General features: G+C 53.1%; 1 protein-coding gene across 2 annotated transcripts in view; it reads left to right on the forward strand.

The window, feature by feature from the left end:
* gpc5b (glypican 5b) overlaps positions 1-26,673 on the forward strand; it is a 62,259-nt gene that overhangs the window by 7,781 nt on the left and 27,805 nt on the right. The window contains exons 3-6 of one of the 2 annotated variants that reach the window (XM_049011023.1): positions 8,992-9,686; positions 18,252-18,388; positions 19,303-19,362; positions 20,773-20,895. In XM_049011023.1, the coding sequence (XP_048866980.1) occupies positions 8,992-9,686; positions 18,252-18,388; positions 19,303-19,362; positions 20,773-20,895 (1,015 nt within the window). The remainder of the gene's footprint in view (positions 1-8,991; positions 9,687-18,251; positions 18,389-19,302; positions 19,363-20,772; positions 20,896-26,673) is intronic. The other variant, XM_049011024.1, reaches the window with a different exon arrangement.

Consider the following 26,673-nt stretch of genomic DNA (forward strand, 5'->3'; position numbering starts at 1 on the left):
CACCAGCCACTGTGCAGTGGGGGGGCCTGACACACACTGCTGGTAGGGAGGATGTGTTAGGGGGGCAGGTAGTTAAAAATGTTTACCCATGAAGTGTAGCCCTGTAATGCTGTGGTTTGCGTGTGCAGGGCTGTGACCAGCCTGGACTGGGCCTGAGCCAGTCCCAGTGTGGGGAGCCCAGCACTGGCCTGTGCTCATTGAGAATAAGCTGGTACTGAGGGGTGGGGCTGCCCTCTTCCCCTTTGGAGACCATCGGCCAATCACAAAAAGCCTCTGCAGCAGGGGGTGGGGCTAATTGAGAACACCCAACCAATCAGAAGTTATATGAATATCAGCTGCTTTGTTCTGGTTAGAACCATGCTGTGGCGAATGGTTTGGTACTTATAAATACTAAAGCAGATTCCTTTGCAGTTCCGGTTTGGGTTCAGGGAAGTTCCTGGCTGGTATGAGTAGTGACCCAAACTATTTGTTTACTCTCTGGGGCAGTTTACGAGTCCCAGAATTTGGTCTGAAATGATTGTAATGCTGTAATTCTGAATGCTGCTGACCTGTGAGCTCCACATCCGACTGGGACTGGCTTGCGGAAACCACGACACGGTGCCATCCAGCGCGGCTGAGGTTTCAGACCACTCGCTGCTTTATGGGGGCAGCATCAGGGAGGTTTAGCGCCCCCTGCAGTGCCCTCTGTATAAACGAAGCTTGAGCAGCTTTGGCTAATGCTCCCCATGAGCTGCCCATTTATAGAGCCAGTCGTCTTACAGCAGTGATTCAGGCCAAGCGCCCCGCTCGAAGGGTACACAAGCCGACGTCTCCCTTCTGCCATGCTGACTTCAGGACGTCTGCCATCTGCCTCCCCCCGGAGCCCGTCCTGCCAAGGGGGCGGGACCAAGAAGACGGTTCGCGCCCGAGCAGACGGCCGGGCAGATAAACGGTATCCCGCCACCAAGAGCGCGCTGCTCTGACACTGATCTCTGCGCCGAAAATAGCCCAGGCTGGGTGGGCAGGTTCAGGGTACCGGCGTCTCTCACGCTGAATGCGCGCAAATTTTTATCAGGTTATTGTCCCCCCCCTCTTCCCCCCAGTGCTGATCCCGTCTCTCACAGCCTGGGTAGCAGTTGGGAGCTGGCATTCATTGTGACTCCCCGTCACATAATCCCAGGCATTACCTGAGACCCCTGTTTGACACTTTTGGGGGGGGGGGGGAGGGGGCAGACGAAGGTGTCATTGTCCCTGTCTCGGCCCCTACTGCCTCTGGCACGAAATGGGTTAACCCTGAGGTCATGGGGTGTATTTGGGAGCCCAGCTCGCCGGGCTGGGGGGTAATGTGACCTGTTCAGTTTGTGTGCAACCCCCCCCCCCCGAAACCCAACACGCTTCGTGGTGGTATTTGGGTCGGCCCCTGTCCACATGCTCGTCTGGAATCCAGCCGGTCGGGGGGGCGGACTTTACAAGGTTTATCGGGAATAAAATCTGTTTCCTGACTGTTACATGAAATCCTGTTTCATAGAATAAATTTTCTGTTTGCAAAAGGTGATGTGTGATTGGTTGGGTCTGGAAGGTGCTTTTGCGGTGACCTTTGACCTGGCGCATGGGAAACGGATGGGCACTACTGGGGCTGCAATGATGCATTGAACTGCGTGTGGGGTGTCAGGGGGAGTGCGGGCCTGAGCTTCTCGTGGGAGGGTGTCGGGTCGAGTCCCAGGGCTGTCACGCCCCTGCTTACGCACCTCCCTGCACAGCAGAGCTTTATGAAGCAGACTGTGTTGTTCTGCGGGGTCAGGAAGAGCGCACTGTCAATATAGGGGGTGGTTTATCTGTCTCCCTGTGTGAGATAATCCATCCCACCCCGTTGGGGACCCTGCTGAGGCCATCTGGGCATTTAGAAGAGCCGTGTCGGTGGGAGCCCGGTGCGCATGCATGTGTGTGCGTACGTGGGCATGCGGGTGGTGGGGTCGTACAGGTTCGGCAGCTGTCATGTGGAGGGCAGAGCAGACGCATGCACTGTAGCATTATGGGACATGGCAGAGCCCAGACCTAGGTGGAGGCTTGGCAGCCTGTTTATCAGGTAGCTGTGCCTCCCACCCCCCACCATGCCGTGCCATTTGTGCATGGAGTGCCGTCCCAGAGTCACGGAAAAATCCCCCAGACGTGCCGCCGCAAGAGTCCTTCAAAGCAATGACATGCACGCTTCCCATAATCCCCCTGCGTTGTCACCTTTGACCTTCTGAGCCATGGTTCCTATTGGCTCAAGGGTGAGATTTCCAGTTTTGTTTTGTGTCCCCGCGCCTTTGCAATACAGTGTAATAAATCATGCATACTTACACGTAATGACTTAGAAGAACACTGGCATGCCCCCCCCCAATATACAGATAATGTCATTCTGCATATGGTGGTGGGGGGGGGAGAAATGCATATGCGTCGCTTTTTAAAATTTCATATTTAATGGCAGATAATGAGAGAAATTCATCTAGTTTCATAGAAGGAAAAAATGTCCCCTGCTCTGCCCCCCCCCCCCATTGTCCATGTAACATGCATCCCCTGACTTCTGGCCCTGCCCCTGTGCTGATGTGACCTGCATCCCCTCACTTCTGGCCCTGCCCCTGTGCTGATGTGACCTGCATCCCCTGACTTCTGGCCCTGCCCCTGTGCTGATGTGACCTGCATCCCCTGACTTCTGGCCCTGCCCCTGTGCTGATGTGACCTGCATCCCCTGACTTCTGGCCCTGCCCCTGTGCTGATGTGACCTGCATCCCCTGACTTCTGGCCCTGCCCCTGTGCTGATGTGACCTGCATCCCCTGACTTCTGGCCCTGCCCCTGTGCTGATGTGACCTGCATCCCCTCACTTCTGGCCCTGCCCCTGTGCTGATGTGACCTGCATCCCCTCACTTCTGGCCCTGCCCCTGTGCTGATGTGACCTGTATCCCCTGACTTCTGGCCCTGCCCCTGTGCTGATGTGACCTGCATCCCCTCACTTCTGGCCCTGCCCCTGTGCTGATGTGACCTGCATCCCCTGACTTCTGGCCCTGCCCCTGTGCTGATGTGACCTGCATCCCCTGACTTCTGGCCCTGCCCCTGTGCTGATGTGACCTGCATCCCCTGACTTCTGGCCCTGCCCCTGTGCTGATGTGACCTGCATCCCCTGACTTCTGGCCCTGCCCCTGTGCTGATGTGACCTGCATCCCCTCACTTCTGGCCCTGCCCCTGTGCTGATGTGACCTGCATCCCCTCACTTCTGGCCCTGCCCCTGTGCTGATGTGACCTGTATCCCCTGACTTCTGGCCCTGCCCCTGTGCTGATGTGACCTGCATCCCCTCACTTCTGGCCCTGCCCCTGTGCTGATGTGACCTGCATCCCCTGACTTCTGGCCCTGCCCCTGTGCTGATGTGACCTGCATCCCCTCACTTCTGGCCCTGCCCCTGTGCTGATGTGACCTGCATCCCCTCACTTCTGGCCCTGCCCCTGTGCTGATGTGACCTGCATCCCCTGACTTCTGGCCCTGCCCCTGTGCTGATGTGACCTGTATCCCCTGACTTCTGGCCCTGCCCCTGTGCTGATGTGACCTGCATCCCCTGACTTCTGGCCCTGCCCCTGTGCTGATGTGACCTGTATCCCCTGACTTCTGGCCCTGCCCCTGTGCTGATGTGACCTGCATCCCCTGACTTCTGGCCCTGCCCCTGTGCTGATGTGACCTGCATCCCCTGACTTCTGGCCCTGCCCCTGTGCTGATGTGACCTGTATCCCCTGACTTCTGGCCCTGCCCCTGTGCTGATGTGACCTGTATCCCCTGACTTCTGGCCCTGCCCCTGTGCTGATGTGACCTGCATCCCCTGACTTCTGGCCCTGCCCCTGTGCTGATGTGACCTGCATCCCCTGACTTCTGGCCCTGCCCCTGTGCTGATGTGACCTGCATCCCCTGACTTCTGGCCCTGCCCCTGTGCTGATGTGACCTGCATCCCCTCACTTCTGGCCCTGCCCCTGTGCTGATGTGACCTGTATCCCCTGACTTCTGGCCCTGCCCCTGTGCTGATGTGACCTGCATCCCCTCATTTCTGCCCCTGTGTCCATGTGACATGTGCCTGTCCTCTGGCCCCACCCCTGTGTCCATGTGTTCTCCGGCTCTACTCTGGAGCCTGCACATGTTTCTGCTGTGACTTCAGTAGTCTCGGGGCTAAATCTGTTCCCCCTTCCCCCCCAGATGATCCGTTTGTTCTCTAGCAAACTCCCCCCCACCAAAGCCATGAGAGCTGGTGACCTTTCGTCCCAGACTACTCTGTCTGTAACCGGTAGGGCCGGGGAGGACTGCCTGATATAGAGCCTGTGTGTGTGTGTGTGTGTGTGTGTGTGAGATTGGGGGAGCGGGGGGGGATCTCCTCTGTGTGTGTCGCTAAGCTACGCACGACTCAGTCAGAGACCCTATAATTACTGTTACTGGAAACAGAATATCAGATGATGTGTTTCTTCGTGCTGGTACTGCAGGAACATAATCTCTGCGTGTTGTTTCTCCCGGCTTCTCGGTAACAGAACAACTAAACACCAGAAGGTTGCTGGTTCCAGTCCTATGACTGAGGAACTACAGGAGCCATTCCAGTACAAAGCCCAGCTCTGCGAATGGGGAAAAAGAGATGATTCGCTTTGAGCAAAAGATAATAGTTGAATAAATCATTATTAAATAATGTTGCAGCATAAGAAAACTGCAAGCTGGCGATTTGTGAGGCACCGGCATGGTATTAGATGTTGGCTGTCATACTGATGATGTAATGGTGCGGTGCCAAGCTTGAGGACAGTAAGGGGGTGACCTGTACAGGCCACTGGTACAGAGTGCAGAATCCCTGTCCCAAGCAAGTTGGCCAGTTTTTGTGACAGCTGCCTGCTTCTCCATGTAAAAGCTGTGTGGCTCTTTGCCGGCAGCAAGAATAGCACTGCCAGCTGCACCGTTTGTGCTCAGCTCCAGCACTGGTGCAGGTCCTTTGTGCCGACGGCCAGCAACGTCAGGGTGGGGGTGAGGGGTGGAGCTCTCTCCTCGCCTGTCCATGGGCCCTCACGCACCCTCACTCTCGCATCTAGGGGCTCAAACACCTGTTCAGATGACAGTTCATATATTTAGAAGAGTTGTGTGCTTTCAAGGCTGAGCAGGACCATGCATCCCACAATGCCACAGTCCATGTCGGGGGCCTGGGCACGTTTTTCATTCTCCTAATACAGTGCACATTTCAGGCACGGTTCAAGGAGGTTCTGTATTCTTGTATATGAAGTTGTTGGGTTTGGAGGATTTGAGCCAGCACGACTTGTGGTTTGATTTTGTTTTAAATCTCAGGATTGTTCATGGACGGTGGCCCCTCTGCCCGGTGATCTTTTTGTAATGATTCCTATTAGACAGGCCAGCTCAGTGGACCGCAGGGTCTCGGGGTTTTCCAATCTCCTGATTAGCTGCATTGAGCATCAGTCCACATGAGTGTGTCTACTCTACTTGTTCATTCAGCACATACTTCATTGAATTTTGATAATGTCAGACTTTCAGACCACTTTCTTCCCAAGATTCCTGTGTTTCCCTGTCGGATTCCCTGTGGAATTTCGCAAGTCAGGAAGGGGCTGGTTTCCATAACAACTCACCCCGTTATGTTGTTTCTCGGTGTCCTACTGGTCCCGGCTGGTCCCGGCTGGTCCCGCTTCTCCTGGACTTCAGATAAAAGGCGCTCATGTGCATGTAACATTCCTGTCGGTTTGGTGGATCCTTGAATCTCTGTCCCACCCTGTTGAATTTACCCCAACTACCCGGTTCTGCATATTTTCCAGAGCCGTTGGTTAACCCCCCCCCCCCCCTATTCACGGGATACTGGATGTCATTCCAGTGGGCGCTTTGGGAATGGGGATGGAACCTCGGGGTGTCTTCATTCTGCTGCCTGTGGGACTCTGGCCCCCGCTCTTGGCTGGTCTCTCTGTACTGTTGCCATGCTCTTGGTTCTGGCTGGATGTTTGGGGGGGGGGGGGTTACCGCAAGTCCATTCTATTCCCACTGCCAGGGGAGAGCAGCTTTACATCAGATTCAGATGGATCCTGATAAAGAGCCGCCGTTTCGTCTCAGATGTGGTTCAGTAGGAGGCTGAACTGGGCCCACATTTCATTTTTTGCGGAGGACAGTTAACGTCTCATCATGCTGTCACTTTGGATGCCAGCTGTGCATGATATGTGAGTGTGGGGGGCGGGTGGCATCGGGTTTTACATTACGCAGACCAGTACCCTCCCCAGGATTAGGCGGGGGGCACAATCTGCACATGGACCCCATGGGGGATCCTCCTGTTTTGGGAGGTTTAGCTCTATCTGTCCTGATTGGCGTGGATCTCATATTGACATGTGCCCCCCCCCCCCCCCAGCCCATATTACACTGCATGCTGCTACGTGCTGCCCAGCCGCACAACAATCATGTCCTGCTATTAGAGGGGCTGTTTCTATCTTCACACAGACAGATAGATTGACATACAGACAGACAAACTGACAGACACACACAGACAGACAGAAAGACACACAGACAGATAGACCGACAGACAGACACACAGACAAACAGACTAGGTGTCTATACCTTTGTAGGATTTCTCCATACATTCCTATGGGCATCACAATAATCCTACAGCAACCTTAACCCCTACTTCGCCCAAACCTTACCCTTAAATAACTAGACAAAAGACTTTTGGCATTTAGTTTTTTGGCATTTGCCATTTTTAGTTTTTTGATTGCAGTCAACGATTTTTCTAAAATTGATTTTCCCACAACGTCAAAATAAGAGATTTTTATAATAAGAGGATGTGTGTGTGTTTTGTGGGGCCACTGGGTTCCCACAATGTGATGTATACCTGGACCACACACACACGCGCGCACACATCTTTTCCTCTCTCTCCTTTGCCATCTCTCTCTTCCTCCTACCATCTCTGTCTCTCTCTCCTTTTCTCTCCTTGTGTCACCCTCCCTCTGCCAGTCTCTCGGCCCCCCCTCCTCCGTCTGTCAGGATGCCGCATGTCTGACATCAGCAGCAGTGCAGTGCCTTGCCCTGACCGCCCACCGCTGACATCACCACCAGCCGTGTGCCCCCCGCCCAGCCCCCCTCCGTCCCCACCGGCTGTTTCTGTGTAAGAATCTCACACATCTCTGGATGGCAGATCACTGTCCCCCCCCCAATGGTGCGTGTGGAGCTTGGGGTCCCAGCTGTCCCCCTTGCCCAACATTTTGCTACCCCCCCACCACACACATACACACACATGCTGCCATCAGCTGTCCCTCGGATTCCTCGGGGGGTCTTTCGTACCCTGGTGTGACGAAAGCGAGGTGTCTGTACAGGCGTGTAGCAGCAGTGTGTAATGTGGTCGTGTAGGAGGGACCATCTGCGTCACTCAGCTGAGTGGGAGTCCTAAGGAAATTCAGGCAGTGTTATTCCGAAAAAGGCAGAATGATTCCGGCGTTCCGGGGAGGTGGGGATTCAGCCGGGCGGCCTTTTCCGTAGCGACCGCGGGGGTGTAGATGTCAGAGGAGAGCGGTGGCCAGGGACCGGTGATTAAGCTGGGGTCTGAGCCGGAGTGACATGCTGGCTAAGCTGCACAAGGAGCCCAGGGGCGTCACACCTGCCTGGATCCCCAGGGCCCGTCAGGTGTCTCCCTCACACTGAAATCTCCCTGTGGCCCCCACACTAGACCTGACTGTCCTCAGGAAGGCGGAGCAGGTATTAATGAGCAGGGTGGACATGCCGGCCCTGACTGGGTCTCAGCCATTCGTCCTGATGGTGCTGATTCAGTGGGGTGGTCTGCCAGGCAGGATCCCGGTACAAAGCTGCAAGTGCCAGAAGGATTAGTGAGGATGGGGGCCATCCTGGAGGTGGGGGTGGGGGCACACCGTGAACAGGGGCCCTCGAGGGCCAACTGGGAGTGTGATGGTTTAGGATGTGGGTTCGTTAAGCTCGTTAGGCTCGTTAGGCTCGTTATCCCCTCTCAGCATTGCTGTGGGGGTGTGCTTACGATGGCTTCTCCCACCTCCGATTAAGAGCATGCCTCCCGGACAATGGCTAGGGGGGTTAGCAGGGCCACGAAGGGGGGTTGATGGCTGCCTGGGACTGGATCGGGCCATAAGCGGAATAGATCACTGGTGTGGAAAAGGTGCCCCTCCCCCACGCTGCTGGGTTGCTATTGGAGACAAAGCAGCTTGTGGAGCCCCCCCCCCACCCTTCTTCTTCGGCTCTCCCCCACACCAGCACACTGCCTCCTGGGCTTCATGTTCTCGCCTGTGCTCCTCGCCTCCTCCACCTGCCTCCCCATCCCTCCTCTCTCTATCTTCCTGCTCCCCTCCCCAAACAGAGAGCCGGCTGTGCCGAGCTGGACCGATGACAGGGAGGCGTCCCATGTGCCAGCATGGATGTGGTGGTGGGGCAGGGGGGCGTGGGGGGGTGCTAGGGCTCTCTCTCCTTGTGTTTTGCTTAGTAATGTTGCGTTCCCTTCATTTATTTATCCGTTCCTCAGCAAATCCGTCCTGGAGAAAAGAGCCCATTTACAGTATGGCTGCATGAGGCCATGCCAGAAAGTTTGTTTGGAGGTGTGACCCACTGGCCGGTGTTGGTGGGGTCCAGCTCCCACTGAGCCAAGCTGAGCTGCTCCGCTTTCATCCGCGGATCCTTCCCGGATTTTCCTTGTATTGCCAGCCGGGGTCCTGGGAGCCGGCAGATTCGCGGGCAGCCCGCCCTGTTTGGCGGGGGGGGGGGGGGGGGATAAACACTGATGGATTTATTAATGAGCTCATTGCATGGTACTTATTTCTAGAATGATCTCCTCCTCATCTGCTATTAGCTGTTGGATGTTCCCTAAGCAAATTGTATGTGTGAGAGAGATGGAGATCAGCGTCATGTGCAGCTTTGTTCACATAACATTGCCTCTTGTTACCACGGGGACTGGATGCATTGTGGTATCCATGGTAACGGACCGCTTTCTCTCTCCCTCTCCCTCCTGTCTCTGCAGACACCTTCCAGTCACTGGTCTCCTTCGCCATGAACCATACGCTGGCGCTCTTCGACACTGCCTACCAGCCACTGGCGCGGGACGCACGACCCCCGATGGCGGGCCTCTTCGGCGACCTGGCGCTTTTCCTGCAGGGTGGCGCTGTGACAGCGGAGGGCGCTGTGGGCCGCTTCTTTGACGAGCTCTTTCCATTGGTGTACGGGCGGCTGTTGACCCCGGGCTCACCTGCTCCGGTGGCCCAGCGGGCTGAGTGCCTGCGCGCCACTCGCCGGGACCTGAGTCCATTCGGGCCGCACCCACAGGCGCTGGCGGCAGAGCTGGAGCGGGCGCTGCGTGCAGGCCGGGCGCTGAGCCGGGCGTTGGCGGCGGGCGCAGAGGCCCTGAACGCCACGGAGAGCGCGGTGCTGTCTCGGGAGTGCGGCCGCGCTCTGGTGCGCATGCAGTACTGCCCTCACTGCCGTGGGCTCACACTGGTGCGGCCCTGCGCCGGATACTGCCTCAATGTGATGCGTGGCTGCCTGGCTGGCCTCTCGGAGCTGGACGCGCCCTGGCGCCGCTACGTCGCTGTCCTCGAGGGCCTCACTGGGGCCCTGGCCGGGGCCCACGACCTGGAGCTGGCACTGCTGGGCATCCGTGAGCAGGTCAATGAGGCCATCCTGTACACGCAGCTGCATGGCCCGCGCATCAGCGCTACCGTGAGTGTCCGGCCCGGCGCCATACCCGCACTCACCACCAGGGGCACTGTTACTTTGCCGAGTGACGTGTGAGGGGGCGGCTGTGGTTGGTGGTTCATTTGGTCATATATTGGGGGTGAGGGCCTTTCAATGGTATTTTAGATGCCTGCAGGATAACCCCGTCCAGAAGCCCATTTGGCGCAAAACACAATGGGAAGTCATTGGCCAGGTTAGTGGAGGGGGCTGCGATGGGGCAGAGGGGAGCTCAGAGGGGTGTACAAAAGCAATGAGAAGCACTGGAGAATTAAAAATAGGCAATACGCAGCGAGGCCTCTCAAAGGAGCCTGTCTCAAACCTGGAGCACCTGAGTCTACCCTTCAGGGACCAGTGTCATCTTGTCATCAGGGTCATGCAGACCTCCGTCCATCACCGTGTGCCGTCACCTGGACTGTGACCTGGATTAACCCTGCAGGTTGGGGGTGAGTGGTAGGGGGCAAGCCATAGGGTTTGGTTTAAATTGCTCCCATAAAATGGAATGTTCCGCTGTGCCACTGAGATCAATGACCTTCAGTGCTCCCACTAATTGACGTGCAACCCTCCTGACCTGCGGGGAGCACAATGTCAGCACGCATCCTGGGTTTCCTGGGCAGGAAGTCAGGCTCTTGGGTGGGCAGGTGGAGTTTGAGTTGGGGGGATTGCATTGACATTCTCTCATCATGTGCAGCTGATTCAAAACGGCAGCGTGGCAAAGAGACTGGAGGGCGAGAGTCTGAGACCGTCAGTGCCACGATGTCAATCTGGTGGAATTTTAACTGGGTTTGGAAATGCCGGCGGGGTGTGGGGTCGCGACCACCTGTAAGGACAGTAAAGGAGCTGAATTGAGGAGCAGCAGGAAGAGGCCGTCCAAAGGCTGCAGTGGTGACTCATGCTGACTGGTCCTGCCAGCGGGGGTCGACGCCCTGGTGAGCGGCACGTTCCCCAGCTACCGCAGTCCTCCCTGGGAGCCCCCCTCCCCCCAGTCTTTTTAGGATATTGTGGTTCTCCTGCATCCTGTGATAATCAGCAGCAGCCCTGGGAAAGTTTCCCCGCCTGCTTCCTTCCCTGGGGGTAGAGGGAGGGGGGTTCAATTTTACTGAAAATGTAGTGAATAAGAACATAGGGCTATATAATGGGAACCTGATTTTGAGGTGGGGGGGGGAGTGCAGTTTCCTGGTCCTTCCTAAAAAGTGAGCGCGTGGGATGCCCACCTCCCCATCCCTCCAAGTCATCCAGTTTTGCCTTTTCAGCAAGTTTCACAGAGCCCATTAGCTGATAAACCCCCCCCCCCCCCCCCCCCCGAAAGCCACCTCTTTTTTCAAGGGCTGCCAGTCGGTCTCAATCTGCTGAGGATACCTCGCCAAGGGCCTGGGACGTTCCGGTGGCCACTGCCTGGCCCTGTCTCGGTGTCTTATTTCCTGGGGGGTGGGGAGGGAGACGGCCCTGATTCTGTCCCCGGGCTGCACCCATGGGGGCCACACTAACTGCTAACTTTGACCAGCAGTGATTGGCTGTGTGTGGTCACACACAGGCAGGAGCGACAACACATTACCTGCAGAACAGGCCTGAAAAAGGCTGCTAAAAATAGCCACTAGCTTGTTGGCTGCCCCATGGCTCTAATCAGACACATTAGTATCTAAAGGGTGTGGCCTGTGATCAGCACACCTAGATGGGTGAGTCGTCATGTTACTTGGGTTGTGTGGGTGAATCAGAGGCAGGATAGAGCTATAGGAGGGCGCCAGTGATCTTAAATCCCCTCAGTGTCTATCCAAACCCCCCCCCCCCCCCGACCCTGGGTGGGGCTGTTTGGCCCCCGGGGGCCACTGGCGCATTTGTCCCTTCAGCTCTGTCTTCCTTGACAGAGCACTGACCTAAATCATTCACCCGTCGGCGGAGAATGATGTTAATGGGTGCTCCGGTTTAGACCATGGAAACCTGAGCGGGGTGATGGATTGGGGGCAAGGGGCAGGGTTGGGGGGGGGGGGAGTTGGTCAGGCGGCGATCAGCAGTGGAGTGAGACTAAACTGTAACGCTCACAGGAAGTAGCAGACCGGGGCTTGTTGATTGACAGGTGGATTGCACCAGTCACATCCGTCCTGCTTCCCTCTGCGAGGTGGAGGATATGCGGCAATCCCTGCAGGATTTCTTGTTCCTTGGTCCTGTCAGGGACTCACCCCTCTCCCAGAGGGATTTCTTTCCCTATTTATCCGTCGGATTCCTCAGGGCTGGCGTAGGTTGCACGTCACGCCTCGCCCCTGGCTTTCGCTTCCTGTTTGTTTTCGTCCTCCCCGCAGCATTATGTGTCGGGTTCAGGGGTCACATGACAGAGCTGGATCACTGTTATCCGTGTTTGTCGATGGGGGCTGGGGGTTGGGCATCGCGATGAGCAGAACGACATGTCTGTATTAAAGCGAGCCGGCCGTCCTTGGAAAAACGCTCCAGATTACTCAGCGCATGCCTCATTAAACTCGAGTGAACAGGAGCTTTTTGGTTTTAAGAGAGCAGCAGAAATCCCGTCAAACATTCAGCAGCTGAAATGCGTGTCCTCAACCAGTGAACGTGGCCTTCGGATTGAAGTGAACTATCTACATTAGTGGTGGGGGGGGGGGGTTATTTGCTTTTGTGCTTATGGTGGGAATTCTTTCAGGCTGTTTCTGGGGGGTTTTGCTGGACTCTGTGACAACCCACCCCCCCAGGTCCCCCCCCCCCTGGGCTCTGTGTGTGAGCCTGAGGAATATGGGAGGGGGAGCGGGGGAAGCAGTGTGTCCAGGGGGCCCAGAATGCAAATCTTGCAGTGTACAAAAGGGTGCGAATCCTGGCTGGGTAGCCCCTTTCCCAGAATGCCCTGCAGCACAGGCCATCAAGGAGCCATTGGGAAAGTTCCGGAATCTCTGTAGCTAATCCCTGCACAAACAAGTCACTTTAATGGAGAGCCGACAGTCGCTGAGAATCCTCCAGACACTCGACAGCTCACTGGGAGATTCACACGCACACGCTGATGTACGCAAACAGGCAGTGGATGTGAGAGTGGCGAAAGCCAAACAGACGCGAATCGAAATGCTTGCCAGCGTGTAAAAAGGCACACACACACGGGCTGGGTGGGGGGCAGGTACTGATCGCGCCCCCCCCCCCCCCGATTTCCAAAGGCGGTCACACAGCTCCTTAAAGGCCTTTGCATCGATCCTGCCATGTTCCATGAGTCCACAGATAATCTTATTAAAAAGAGGACAGGAGCCTTAGAGTCAGTGCAGGGGTCAGAGATGTGACCCCCCCCCCCTTCCTCCAGCTGGGTGGTTTAGAGGTCAGCCAATTGAGCGACTTCATGTCCTGTCGGTTGATCAGTGCCGAACCTGAATTTATATCTCTATATTTAACTCTATATCTTCTCATCGGCTGAGCTGAACTCGGATCAGGATCAGTTTGTCGGTTTGTGTCCCCCCCCCGCCTACCTGGAGCTGGCTGCTTGTCCCAGTTGCAGAAATGTCAGTCTTAGTTATTTTCCAGTACAGTTAGCTTGGGGTGTCGAGGGGCGGGGTTGTGTAAAAGAGAAGCTGTTGCAGGAAAGTTGACTTTGTGTTTGGTGCATTGCAGGAGTGTGAGTGTGTGGGGATGATCTCCTCCATCTCATTCTGCTTCACCTGCCCATCTGACTGTGTGCTGCTGCTGGGCTCCATTGGCACCGGCCCTCCCCTTCCGGTCTCATATGACATGTCATCCAGACAGGTCTGCAGAACTGCAAACTTAACTTGTCATGGAAGCAGGGTGTTTGTGAAAGATTAGGCCTCCCCCCCCAGCCCCCCGTTAAAATCAAGACAGAGGGTCATCACCCCTTGGAGGAAGTACGACGTTGGGAAACTGCTTGCTCCCATCTGACCTTAGTGTTGATCTCTGGAAAGGAAAAAAAAATGTTGTTTTCTAAAACTCACAGATCTTTCACCTCTGTCCTGAAGGTGGCAGAAGATCCGCACAGTCTGGTCAGAGGCTGAAAAGTCTGACTTTAAGGGGTTAAACCTTCCCTGTGTTCCCCTTGGTGTCTTGCGTCTGATGGAACAGGGGAGAAATGATGATCACATGCAGGAAGGCCCTGGCTGAACTGATAAAACGACTTGGTCGATGAGAGTCGCAACTCAAATCAAAGGTCGTCATCATCACCGTCAATCCTGGTTACCCTTCAGGAACATTTAGGAGCCCCACACTCCTGCTTTGTTACCACATGGGGGGGGGGGGCTAAAAAATTGATATTATGATATATTTTTATTCCTGCAGTGTGATACTGATATACTATCTACTAGTATTGATATTTCTGATGCGGTTTCACCATCAGCGTAGTCGGGTGACACAGCGGTAATCTCCAGCTGCTTTTACACATTGCATAATGTGACGCAAATGATATTTACATTGTCTTGTTATGCAAAGATGCAAATACTAATCTACTAATGTAGCAGTTACGTTCCAAAGCACATTTTCTTTTCTGATTTGCGCTTCCAATTCGCATAGTTTTCTCCGCACACCAAATTACTTGAAGTGCCTGCACTTTTTCGTTATGCCCAATGTACTGTTACACGTTTAAAAAATATTTGGGACATGTATACAAATTTTAGATTTTATTATAGTAAATACATAACAATGCCAGTGTTTAATTTGATTAAAAGGCACTATCAACATTCACTGTTCACTATTGCAAACATAAGCTTATTGTCACAGTGGCAGTGAGCACAACGGGAAGGAAAGCACAGGAGTCTGGGAAGAAACTGGTAAACTTGGGGTTTATTGGAGAAATGATACAAACAGGAGCACAGAATAACATCAGCTACGTTGAGACATCAATGACAAGACTAGGGAAACGTACTTGAATGCGGACTTAAATGCACAGGACTAGAAGAAAGAAACAGCTGGTATATATGAGGATTCCACATGAGGTAGATCAGGAGGCGTGGCACACGGTAGGAGCAGCATGATCGGGGTGTGACCGTGTGCGGAGGGACAAGACCAGGAACTTGAGACCTTGAAAACAAAAGCAAGCATCAACGGGGCACAGGGAACAAGACCGACACGCAAAACAGGCACAAGGAAAACAACCATGACAAAGCACAGGAAACGCAGACAGACATAGGGGAACCAAGGACGGAAACGCAGGACCCGGGGACACGAAAGGAAACGACACAGGGGAAACACCAATAGGAGGGACAACCCCACCGGGGGGCACAAAAGCAGGGAAGACACCCACAGGAGGAACCACACCAACTGGGGGAGTGAAGGGACTAGGAGGGAACCAAGGCGAGACAGATGGATGGGGAGCAAGGAGGGAGGAGGAGGGACCGATGGAGGAGGCGAGGAGGGAGCAGGAAGCACTGCAGGCGACAGCACCGCAACAGCCGGCTAAGTTGCAGACGAGCGACGAGTCATCGTAGGAGGACCGCAGGCGAGCGACAAGCCATCGCAGAAGAGACCGCAGGCAAGCGATGAGCTGTCACAGATGAGACCGCAGGCGAGCGACGAGCAGGACCAATGGGGCCTGCAGGCGATCACGGGAACTTGGTGGGTGGGACCCTCACCCGGCATAGGTGACCCCTCTGCCTCCGTGATACGGAGAGATGACCTCCCTTTTGGGGCCAGGGTGTCTTTCTTGAGGGGGTTTTCAGGGAAGGTCACAGGGAGAGTCCCAGAGGATCCCACTCCAACTCTTCCTCTGATGATGAAGGAGGGAAGGCAGTCAAGAGGGCCAAGTCCTCTGGGGCTCAGCTGGGTCTCTCGGGGAAAGGGTCAGATGGCGGGGGGGCTGAAATAGGGACCAAAGTAGGTTCAGGAGGATCAGGGACCTCCTCGGGGATGAGAGCTGGAGTTTCAGGAACGGGAACTTCTGGGATCGGACCACATAGAGTGGAACAGGAACCGCCGGGGCAGGAGCCATGGGGAGGTGGTGTGCCTCTTGGGCAGACGCCACGGGGAGATGATCGCTAGGGAGTCTAGGGATCCGATGGATGCATCCTTCGATGCACTGGCCCCTTTTAGAGCCAGGCTTGTGCCACGGAAGGCGTGGGCTGCGAGCATGCTTGCGGGGGATGCAGTTGCTCAGGCTTCAGGGGAACTCGCAGGGGAAGCAGCTGTGCAGGCCATGGACGCACTCACTGGGTGCAGCCGCGCAGGCTTTGGGGGCACACTCACTGAGGAAGCAGCATCCGGTGCCGACAAAATAAACATCTCCAGCTTGAGGGTCTGGAGGGGCTCCTCCCAATTCACCCCTTGGGAGAAAAGGGGGACCGCAGCGGACCCCAGATGGACTTCAGGCAAGTCCTCCCGCCTGTGGTCTTTCCGCTTTTTCTTTTTCCTGCACGCTGGCGCTGCGGGGTTTTTTGCGAGATCCAGAAGGTTAAAGAGCGAGGGAGGTGGGAATCCACAGTCCATACTTACCTTCCAGATCATAGCCCCCGTGACCCAGCAGGGCCAGGAAGTAGCAGAGCTGGGTTAAGTTCTTCTGCACCTCTTCCGCGAGGTGTGGATCTTTGGGAGGGGAAATTCCCTCTAAGATGTCCCATGAATGGAACATCAGCTTTCGGGCAGCTGGGTCCTCCCTCACCTCAGGCTATCGGATCCAATAGATCACCTCGTCTAACAGAATCGTGGAGTCGTCGTCATTCTGTCGCTGCAGCAGTGAGCACAACGGGAAGGGAAGCACGGGAGTCTGGGAAGAAAGGGGTAAACGCTGCATTTATGGGAGGGATGACAAACAGGAGCACAGAATAACATTAGCCACGTTGAGACGTCAATGACAAGACTAGGGAAATATTTTCGAATACGGACTTAAATGCATAGGACTAATGAAACAACAAGAAACAGCTGTTATATACGGGGATTCCACAGGAGGTAGGTGAGGGGGCCTGGCACACGGGAGGAGCAGCACAGCAGGGATGTGACACTTATTAACATGGAGTTTGTGGTGTTCGCTTCACAGTTTTACTGGGGCCAAGAGACTTAAAGGTTACAGAAAAATACATTTACAGTACATGTTGTAACATTAGGTAGCTAGCTAGCTATGATTAGGCTAGATTAGATTACATTACATTGGATTCAATGATATCTGAACAGAATTAATATGTCAGTTACTTTAGCTAATCAGTTAGCTAGCTATCACCCATTTAGATATTTATCTATTATTGGTTGGTTATTTTATGGTATGTGCACTGATGCTAACCATGCAGCTTGCTGCTTAGCTGTAGCTAATATTTCGCCTTTTGGAACAAAGAAAAAAAAAAAACAGTCAAACCCCCCTTATCCGGACCTCCAATATACGGGCACCTCCCACTACCGGGCAGCTCTAGGCACCCGCATGTGCAAATTAATTTTGCACAACCAGCAGCTGTTGTTACGAGACCCAGTCTAGAGTTGGGGCGCAACAGAGTGAAAGGGAAAGGGGACGTGGAATACGGGAACACTGGGTGTGGTGGACGAGGGAACACACGTGGACAAAGGGGTATTTTAATATTTTTCTGTTTTTAATGACACGCCACAGACACAGAACAAATAAACCCGGTGCAAAAGGACTCAGGGGTGACTATAGCGAAAACAATAAAGAAAACGCAGCTTAAACACAACCCAAAACTTACCTGAGTTCAGAAAAAACAAAAACAACGACAAACTCTGCACACGAAAGTACAGACAAGGGCAAAGCAAAAATCAGAAATCCAATAAACCAAGCAAATCATACGCAGTAATATCCATCAAAGAAAAGCAAACCAACAGCAATAATTAGTAAGTGAGCAGAGCTCCTGAGACGCCTTGCGGTCGGCTTTTCACTTCAGAAGATGGAAGTGACGAATGCCGCATACAGGGAGTTGTGGGCGGAGACTTCATGTGGAGGCGAATCGAACGTCCAATGGAGAGCGAGCTAAAGGACGAGGCTGTGGGCGGATCTGAACTTACAGCGGCGCGTAAAACGGTGCAAAATCCATGACTTCAAAAAGGAAGCGTAGTGTCATGTCCCTCCATAAGACGCTCGATATCATTACAGAGATACGAAAGGAAAATCACACAGAGTTGCTGCAGACCAATTTGGAGTTTCTAAGTCTACGGTAGGCGATATTCGGAAGAGTAAAGAAAAAAATCATCCAGTTCACTTGATGCTGCTTAAAACCTGGATGACCACTGCAAGAATCAAACGGGATGATTCTTTAGCTCAGACTGAAATAACATCCTATTATAAGCCCTGCACCTCATAAATATCATGTAGTTTGTATGTGTACACATGTGCATGTACGTTGTACTGCACTGTTGATGTATTTCTAAGTTACGGGCGTTTCATACTTATGGGCTTCCCTTGGTTCCATTCTGCCTGGATAAGGGAAGTTTGACTGTACAGTAGAACCTTGGAACTCGAACGCCTCTTAACTTGACCAACTCAGATGTCGAACGGGTCTGTCAGATTTTTTTAGACTTTTGCCTCGACCGAAATCTTGGAACTCGACCATTCCTGTTAATCTCGTACTGGTCAAGACTTGTTCAGTTGGCAATATCAGTATCCATTGGTTGTGACTGAGACCATCCCCCCCACAGGTGGATAAAGTATGTGGTCAGAACAGCGAGGCGTCTTCAGCAGCGAGCACGTCCCAGCCGCCGCCAGCGACTTCCTCTTTATCTCCCCCTAATCCCAGGCATGAAGCCCCATTGGATCGACTGGCACACCTGAAGAGGTAAGACAACCAATCAGAGGTGCCCCTCCCTGCCCCCCCTCCCCCAAACAGCGCTCCTGCTGTGAGTTTGCACATTGGTCACACAGGATCTGGAGGAGTGTGGGTGTGTACGCTTCTTGCTTTGCTTGCATCTAATATATTTGTCACCACGAGGCAAATTACCAATTATCAGCCAATTTCCTGGGAAAGATTGCATCAGTTATTTGCTGCCCTGCTGACAGTACTGGTTAGAAGGTAAAGTGTGTCAAAGAAGCATTTTGCATTGTGCATTTCCTGTAACTTTACTTCCTGCGCAGGTGTATGACAATACTCGCACGTTCAGGCCCCATTCTCCCTATGGTATAGCTGTGACATCACTTCCTGTTTGCGTGCACACACAATCCACTGTGTGTTTCAGCTTTGGAAATGTCCGGTGACAGTGAGGAATACTGGAGTGTCTGAGCGCTAACGGATGATCCCAGCTGGGATATCCAACATGCTGCCCCCATCATGCCAGTAGGAGGCAGTGTAGAGTCCTCATGATGACAGGCTGCTAGTGGGGTTCTGTGGATCATTGCACACCTCCTGGATCACTGAGCAATGGCTTGGCTCATTTGGGACAAGCCCAGGGAGGGCGGGCAGCGAGGTCCTGGAACATCCCCTGCATGCCGTTCCTTACGCCCCCCGACCCCCCCCCCCCCACTGTGTACACGCATGCCTTTGGGTCGCTGCTTGTTCCCGGTTCTGTTTTATTGTTCATTCATATTATCTTACCTCTGTTTTTATTAATTTTTGTTCCGCTTTCTAACCCTTCCTACTCCCACCCCTCCTGCCCTGCATCCTCCTGCTTGCATAAACTGACCGCGCCCCACCCAAACCCTCATGCGGACCCCTCCCTGTCCATCCCTCCCTCTCCCCCTCCCTTCTCTCCCCAGCTCACTACCTCTGAAACCCTCCAAGAATGATAAACCTAGGAGTGTGAAAAAGATCTCTAGGTAAGCATGGCATGCCTCTCGGGGCGCCCGTGTCGCGGGGGCTGGGGGCTTGGAGGGAGGGTCCCACCAATTTGGGCCCCCCCAGGCAGATTCACGGGTTACGGTAATAACAGCAACAACAATAATAATGCTTTAGATGCCAGGAGGCGTTTAGGGAGCATCAGCATATCCCAGCCGGCTCTCTCCATCTCCATCTCTCCATCTCCATCTCTCCATCTCCGCCTCTCCTTCTCCGTCTCTCTGTCTCCATCTCTGTCTCACCATCTCCATCTCTCCATCTCCGTTTCTCCATCTCTGTCTCCATCTCTCCATCTCCGTCTCTCCATCTCTGTCTCCATCTCCGTTTCTCCACATCTCCATCTCTCCATCTCCGTCTCTCCGTCTCTCCATCTTCGTCTCTCCATATCCGTCTCTCCATCTCCGTCTACGTCTTCGTCTCTCCATCTCCGTCTCTCCATCTCTGTCTCCATCTCTCATCTCCGTCTCCTTCTCTCCGTCTCCATCTCCGTTTCTCCACCTCTCCGTCTCCATCTCTCCATCTCCGTCTCTCCATCTTCGTCTCTCCATATCCGTCTCTCCATCTCCGTCTACGTCTTCGTCTCTCCATCTCCGTTTCTCCATATCTGTCTCCATCTCTCCATCGTAGTCTCCGTCTCTCCGCCTCTCCTTCTCCGTCTCTCTGTCTCCGTCTCTGTCTCACCATCTCCATCTCTGTCTCACCATCTCCATCTCCCATCTCCGTTTCTCCATCTCTGTCTCCATCTCCGTCTCTCCATCTCTGTCTCCATCTCCGTTTCTCCACCTCTCCATCTCTGTCTCCATCTCTCCATCTCTGTCTCCATCTCCATTTCTCTATCTCTCTGTCTCTGTCTCCATCTCTCTCTCTGCCAATAGCTCTCTAATCTTTACCATTCTTCTCATTTTCCCATAACTAAGCAGAATGCACACATACAGGCAGCAGCTTTCGAAAATTTACATGTACGCTCCCTTTTTCTGTGACACCCCCCACCCCCCCCCCCCCCCCCCCGACTATCTCTTTCGCATCCAAATTGAATGCTTTGTTGGCAGGAAGCAGTTGCTGTGAACGATTCCCAGGGCATAAATAAAACGTATCCAGGCTTTTAAATAAGACGCGAAGCCCAGTGAGAGTGTAGCCATAAATTAGACTGCCGAATGGGCCGACATCATCATTGTAAAAATTCCTACATGATGATGATGATTAAAATCTCGCAGTCGGCCCCTCGCACTCTGTACGCACCCTCCACCATCCTGCCCCTCGTAGGGAACAGTTTAGCTTCGATGTTTGTTTTGCTGTTGGACAGCCGTGTTTTGTGCATGTCCTCCGTCCCATTGTCTGTTGGAGAAGACAAGAGTCTGATATCGCACTGTGCTCTCTGTCACCCTGTGTAGGGAATTCATGAGCTACATCCAGCGCTACAGGACGTTCTTTGCCACGCTGCCGGAGATGCTGTGCGAGACGGAGATGGTGGACGAGTTCTGGACCTGCTGGAACGGTGAGGAAGTGGTGGAGAGGTGAGTGACAGGGTCAGGGTTGGGGGGGGGGGGGTGCTGTTTATCAGCGGGGGTCTCTGTCAGTGGGTCAGTGGCCCAGTGGGCTGGTGGGACGGGTCCTGCCCCCAATCTGAGATGTCTGACAGTATGAAACAGAGCTCTCACCCTGTGTACATGTGTCTCCATGGAAACAGCCCACGATGGGGCTAATTTCCTAGATGGGAAACATAAACGCGTGTCTTTCAGTTGGTCTTGGGGTCATTCTTCAGCTTTTTGGGGCAGAGTAGGAGGTCCCTACTGTGGGAGAGAGCAAAGGATAAACAGGAAGGCCTGCCCCCCTCTACACAGGAAGGCTCCCTGGGTGTGGAGTTTGAGCCATCAGGCTGATTTCCCAGCCTGTGTGTTTACTGCACTCTGATTGGCTGGTTGCCACTTTGGTCTACCAGTGGGAGAAAGTGACAGAGCTGTACCAGAACTGGATTTGTTTTTTTGCCGTTTGCATCCTGTCCTGGGCCATCGCTGGCTGACTGTGGTCTCAAGCTTGCAGGCGGCTCAGTGACGATGACGTTAGAGTGTCAGGACCCAGAGGTCCCTGAACAGCTGTGTTCTGGGGATGAGGGACTGAGTGAGCATGGAGTGGAGCAGGACGTGGATGTCAGTGGGGTCACCATGGACCCGCATTCTGTGTCCACACATCGATGTACACCTGCGCTGGGTCTAGGGTGGCTGGTTCACCTGATGAGGCTCTTTTGGAAGATTTTAGAAGAAGAGCGTTGAATCTTCTGTCCGTTGACTGAATGTGTTCACCAGAGAATCAATGTTACAGTTTTTCTCCATTGGTTTGGCTCATTTCTTGAAACAGAAATGACATTCTCAAAATAACATGGACCAATCTCCAAACCACCTTGCAGTTGTTCACAACAGAATGGCATTTCTCATTGATTTCATCAAACTGCAAATGTCTTAGTACATGTCTCAAGTGCATCTTTGCAAATGGTTATGTACAAGTAGCCTACAGTTAGCACAATGAGCTCACTTTTAGCACATTTTCCAAATGATTAGATCTTGCTGATCTAAACTGATTAGTTGATTCTCAGTCTAATGGTTGTTCTCTCCAAAACATGTCAGCATGATTTCATTCTGTAAGTCATCATATGCATAATAATGTTCAATTGTCAGAATTAGTCAAGAACATAATACCATGAACACCGTATATGAATTTCTTGGAACATTTGATAAATTCATGACAGTAGATGACAGTCAGGTGAAATTTGAACTTGATTAACGAAGGAGGAGTTTCCCACATCTCAGATCACCAACCAAACTGTATGTTTAGTTACCTGACTGGTGCTGTCTATGGTTGTGAATGCTGCCACACATGTATATATAGAGCTTGGCCAGGGCTAATGCCATTTGCAGTGTGAACATGGAGGTACCTCGCCAAGTAAATGAACAAGGGCAACTTCCTGCTCGAGGAAGAGGAGGAGTAAGAAGAAGAGGAGGAGGAGTGAGGATGCGTGGTGGTGGAATAGGGGGAAGAGGCCGAGGAGCACGAAGACACCATGCTGTCCCCAATGAAATTCGGGCCACAATTATAGACCATGTTGTCAACCATCACCTCACAATGGCAGAGGCAGGTCGCCGAATGCAGCCTAATGTGCCTCACTATACATTCTCCCCCATCATCCATACCTTTCGCAAGAAAAACAGGTATGTACTCAGTGGCATAACGTCATTGACCAGCGGGCCTCGGTGGATGTCCCAGGCCAACGAGGGGGCAATTTAACAATGTGTGCTGCCATATCTGAGAATGATGTGGTCACACACATCCCCAGTTTAGGCGCATACAACACTCAAAAGCTCCTCATTTTACGTCTTTATACTGATCTGGTCCCAGAAAATGAGAGAGGTCTCGAAGGGCCTCACCTACCACACTATGTGATCGTGTGGGACAATGTGAATTTCCACCGTGGCCCGCTCATCAGGGCCTGGTTCACTATCCATCCAAGAATGCTCATGGAGCTACTACCACCATACTCTCCTTTCCTCAATCGGATTGAAGAGTTTTATTCCACTTGGAGGTGGAGAGTGTATGAACATCGGGCTCAAGACCAGAGGTCCCTGCTCCATACAATGGATGCTGCGTGCGAGGACATCACAGGGGATCAGTGTAGGGGATGGTTGAGACATTCGCGCTGTTTCTTCCCTCGCGGCATCTCAAGGGAAAATATCCACTGCGATGTGGACGAAAATCTATGGCCAGACAGAAAGCAGCGTGTGGATGGCCAGGAGGATGAGGATGGTGGCCAGGAGGATGAGGATGGTGGCCAGGAGGATGAGGATGGTGGCCAGGAGAGGGAGGGTGGTGGCCAGGAGAGGGAGGGTGGCGACAGCGACCAGTGAAAGTCTTACTGTAGTTGTGAAACTTTATTTACAGCACTGTAGGCTAGATATAATTTTTCTTGTTTTTTGTTTGTGTTTATTTTTCATACATGTACAGAATACTGTATACTATCTATCTTCTTTTTATGTACTCTAATGTATGGAAGTTACTTTATGTGTCTGAATAAAAATGGTTACAGTTTCCTTGGCAGTATGAGTGCAGTGTGTGTGATGTCAATCTTTGGAGGCTGCTCTTACTGTAAAATCCTTTTTTTTCAGTTTTATACATAATTGTATTCTGTTAGCTAGACCTCTGCCATAGTGACAAAACATCTAGGCATTTTGACTAGGCATTTTGCTCACACAATGCATTTTGGGGGCACTGACTCCTTATATGACAAAGGAATTTAGTTTTGACACCTGGGTAAACTGTTTTGGGAGAGATATGAGCTTTTGCAGGTGATTCATGGTGTTGTGCTGAACCATCCAGGTTATTTTGGCAAAAGCACTAAGTGAATGCAAAGGAGCCAAAGCAATTGAGAAAGATCTTTGTAATTTTGATGGTACTGACTATTTATATGGGAAAGGAATCTAGTTTTGAAGCGTGTGTGAACAGTTTTGGGAGAGATATGAACTTTTGCTAATGAGCTGTAATGTTGCGCAGTAAGACTGTTTGGCCAAATGGTCTTATAGTTTTAAGAATGTAATTTCAGTTTTAAAAATGAGCTAAACCAACGGAGAAAAACTGTAATACACATGCCATGCTGATTTCTACTCTCAGTGTCTGTTTTAACATACCTGTACCCTGTGCGGCCTGTTCTCTTCAGAGAGTTGTCCTGAGTATGGTAATTTTCTGGACATTTCTGTTTCTTGAGGGTTATTTGCTGCAAGTCAGGGATTCCGTAATGGGTGCCAGGTGGCCCTGATGTGGTTTGGGATAGACCGCTCTCAGTCAGCTGCCTGGCTACCATGTCCTCTTAACCCATTTGAGCATCATCACTTGGACTATTAATTGATCACCTGGGCGACTGCATCGTGTCCTAAGCAATTACATCATTACCCACACAACCACATCATCACCCGGGCAATTGTATCATCACCCAGGTGACCACATCATTTGCAATCAGTGTGGGGTGGGGTGGGCGGAGCTGCTGAGGAGCTACTTTGTCAGTTCTGCTTTGTGGTCTGTGTGAAGGGAGGTGTTCTCCTCAGTGTGTATTAAGATGGACCGGAAAGAAGTAGGGGGGAGGGGTAAAGGGTGAATGATGGGGCTCCTTGGAGGGGGGTGCAGGGTCCGATGACGAAGCCTGCTGGAGGGCCCAAAGATAAAGGCCTGCCTGTTAAGACCCCTGTGGGAACTGAACCACCCCCCCCACCCTGTGCAGAGTGAGGGGGTGGGGGGCACCTTCAGTGACCGCTAACCCCTGAGTCACAGTTTAAAAGTGGACATCCTGCGCTCCCCCCTCCCCCCCCCCCCCCGGCGCCATATGCAAGCTCCGCCTCCCCCAGGCCCCGTCCCCTGGCTCTGCGCTCAGCCCTGTCTTTATATTATGTGTCCAGTCTGGTCGCCGGATTAGAGAGCATGTCTGCTATTGTGAACCTTTAGGTAAATATCAGCCGACGGAACTGCAGATGGAGCAAAACTCTCAAGATCCGTGTGGGTCTTCATGGGGGAGCCGCTGACGTGCACGCCGGCGCCCTCTACAGGCAGACGCCCCAGAAATGCGTTCCAGTGAGGTTCAGGCTTGTGGGGGACTGTGTCGCCCTTCCTCCTCCTGTAGGTTATTGAGGGTCAGTGACAGTGAGAATCCCCCCCACCTCGCAAACAGCTGCTCCTGATTGTCATTTTATGCAGCTCTGTTTAATACAGAAGCGATGCCTATCCTAGGGTACAACAGACGGTCCCCCCGGGATCTGAATAGCCGGTCTCTTAGTCATCAGCCCACATCCATAATGCTGCGGTTCTGGCTTCTGTTAGATGGCAGTCCGCAGAAGCTCGGAGGGATCCTTTCTTGCCAGGATGCGGTTCCGCTCTCCTGATGCTGGGGAGCTGACTCAGATTCCCGTGCGTGTGTGTGGGTCTGCGTGGATCATGTCCGGGCCGCCTCGTCACGGCTGAGTCCTGACGGCACTCTCATTCCCGGCCCACGATGGTTTCTCAACCCTATGCTGTCCATGCAAGTCCTCGGAGCCCGGCAACCAGGTTCTGGGTTTATAATAAAACAGTGAGAGTCTCCAAATAGCTTGCATTTCTGTCGCCGTGTGACAGCGCGTCTGTCGACCGCATGGACATCTGGAGCCCATTCTGGAGTGCGGAGGGTAGGGTGAGGCGGGGTTGGGGGTGGCGGGGGCACACTGAACGCTATTGTCCTCCCTCCCCACCCTGGGCAATGCTTCAGTCCAACACACACAAGGAAATGGTTCCACGCCCCTTTCCAGCTTCAGACGGGACTCTGTGGCATCTGCAGCAGCCCTGCTGGACTGACAAACACACACACACCCTGACACACACACAGACACACACACCCTGACACACACACACACACACCCTGACACACACACACACACACACCCTGACACACACACACACACACACCCTGACACACACACACCCTGACACACACACACACAGACACCCTGACACACACAGACACACACACCCTGTGATACACACGCACAACTTCTGACACACACAGACACACACACCCTGACACACACACACAGACACACACACAGACACACACACACACCCTGACACACACACAGACACACACACACACCCTGACACACACCCCCTCTGACACACACACACACACACACACACACAGACACACACACAGACACACACACAGACACACACACACACCCTGAGATACACACACACAACTTCTTCTGACACACACAGACACTCACACACCCTCTCTCTCCTGCCCCTGGGCTTGCTCTCTCTGACAGTCCTCTCCCTTATTTACCGTGTAGCTCCGCTGTGATGTTGACACAGGGAATCCTGGGAGTGTGTCGGCAGCCTGCTGTTTCGCAGGAGCTGATGGCCACACGCCGTGATTTCTGCTGAATGTATCCAAAGCCCATCCCTGCCTGACAGGCTGCTGTGGGCCCAGGGAGCAGAGAGGAGCAAAGGAGTAACTCTCACTTGCTCTTACATCAGCCCCATCACCGCCAACCTGCGCCACCGTGCCTTCCTCACTGCTCCTGGCTATTTTTTTCCACCTGACAGAAAGTGAGCTCATATTATGGCAGCTGTGCTGTTTTGGGGGAATAAGAACCAACATCCCAGAGACAGGGTCCAGGCTCAGGGTGCTAATGAAATGGGGTAAAAACCCCAAACTGTCAGCTGTTTAACACCAGAATCACCACCAGCCGGGCCAGTGGCCCTGGAGGTGCAGCTAACGTTCACAG

Source organism: Brienomyrus brachyistius, chromosome 4, assembly GCF_023856365.1.
Source record: "Brienomyrus brachyistius isolate T26 chromosome 4, BBRACH_0.4, whole genome shotgun sequence".
NCBI classification, from domain to species: domain Eukaryota; kingdom Metazoa; phylum Chordata; class Actinopteri; order Osteoglossiformes; family Mormyridae; genus Brienomyrus; species Brienomyrus brachyistius.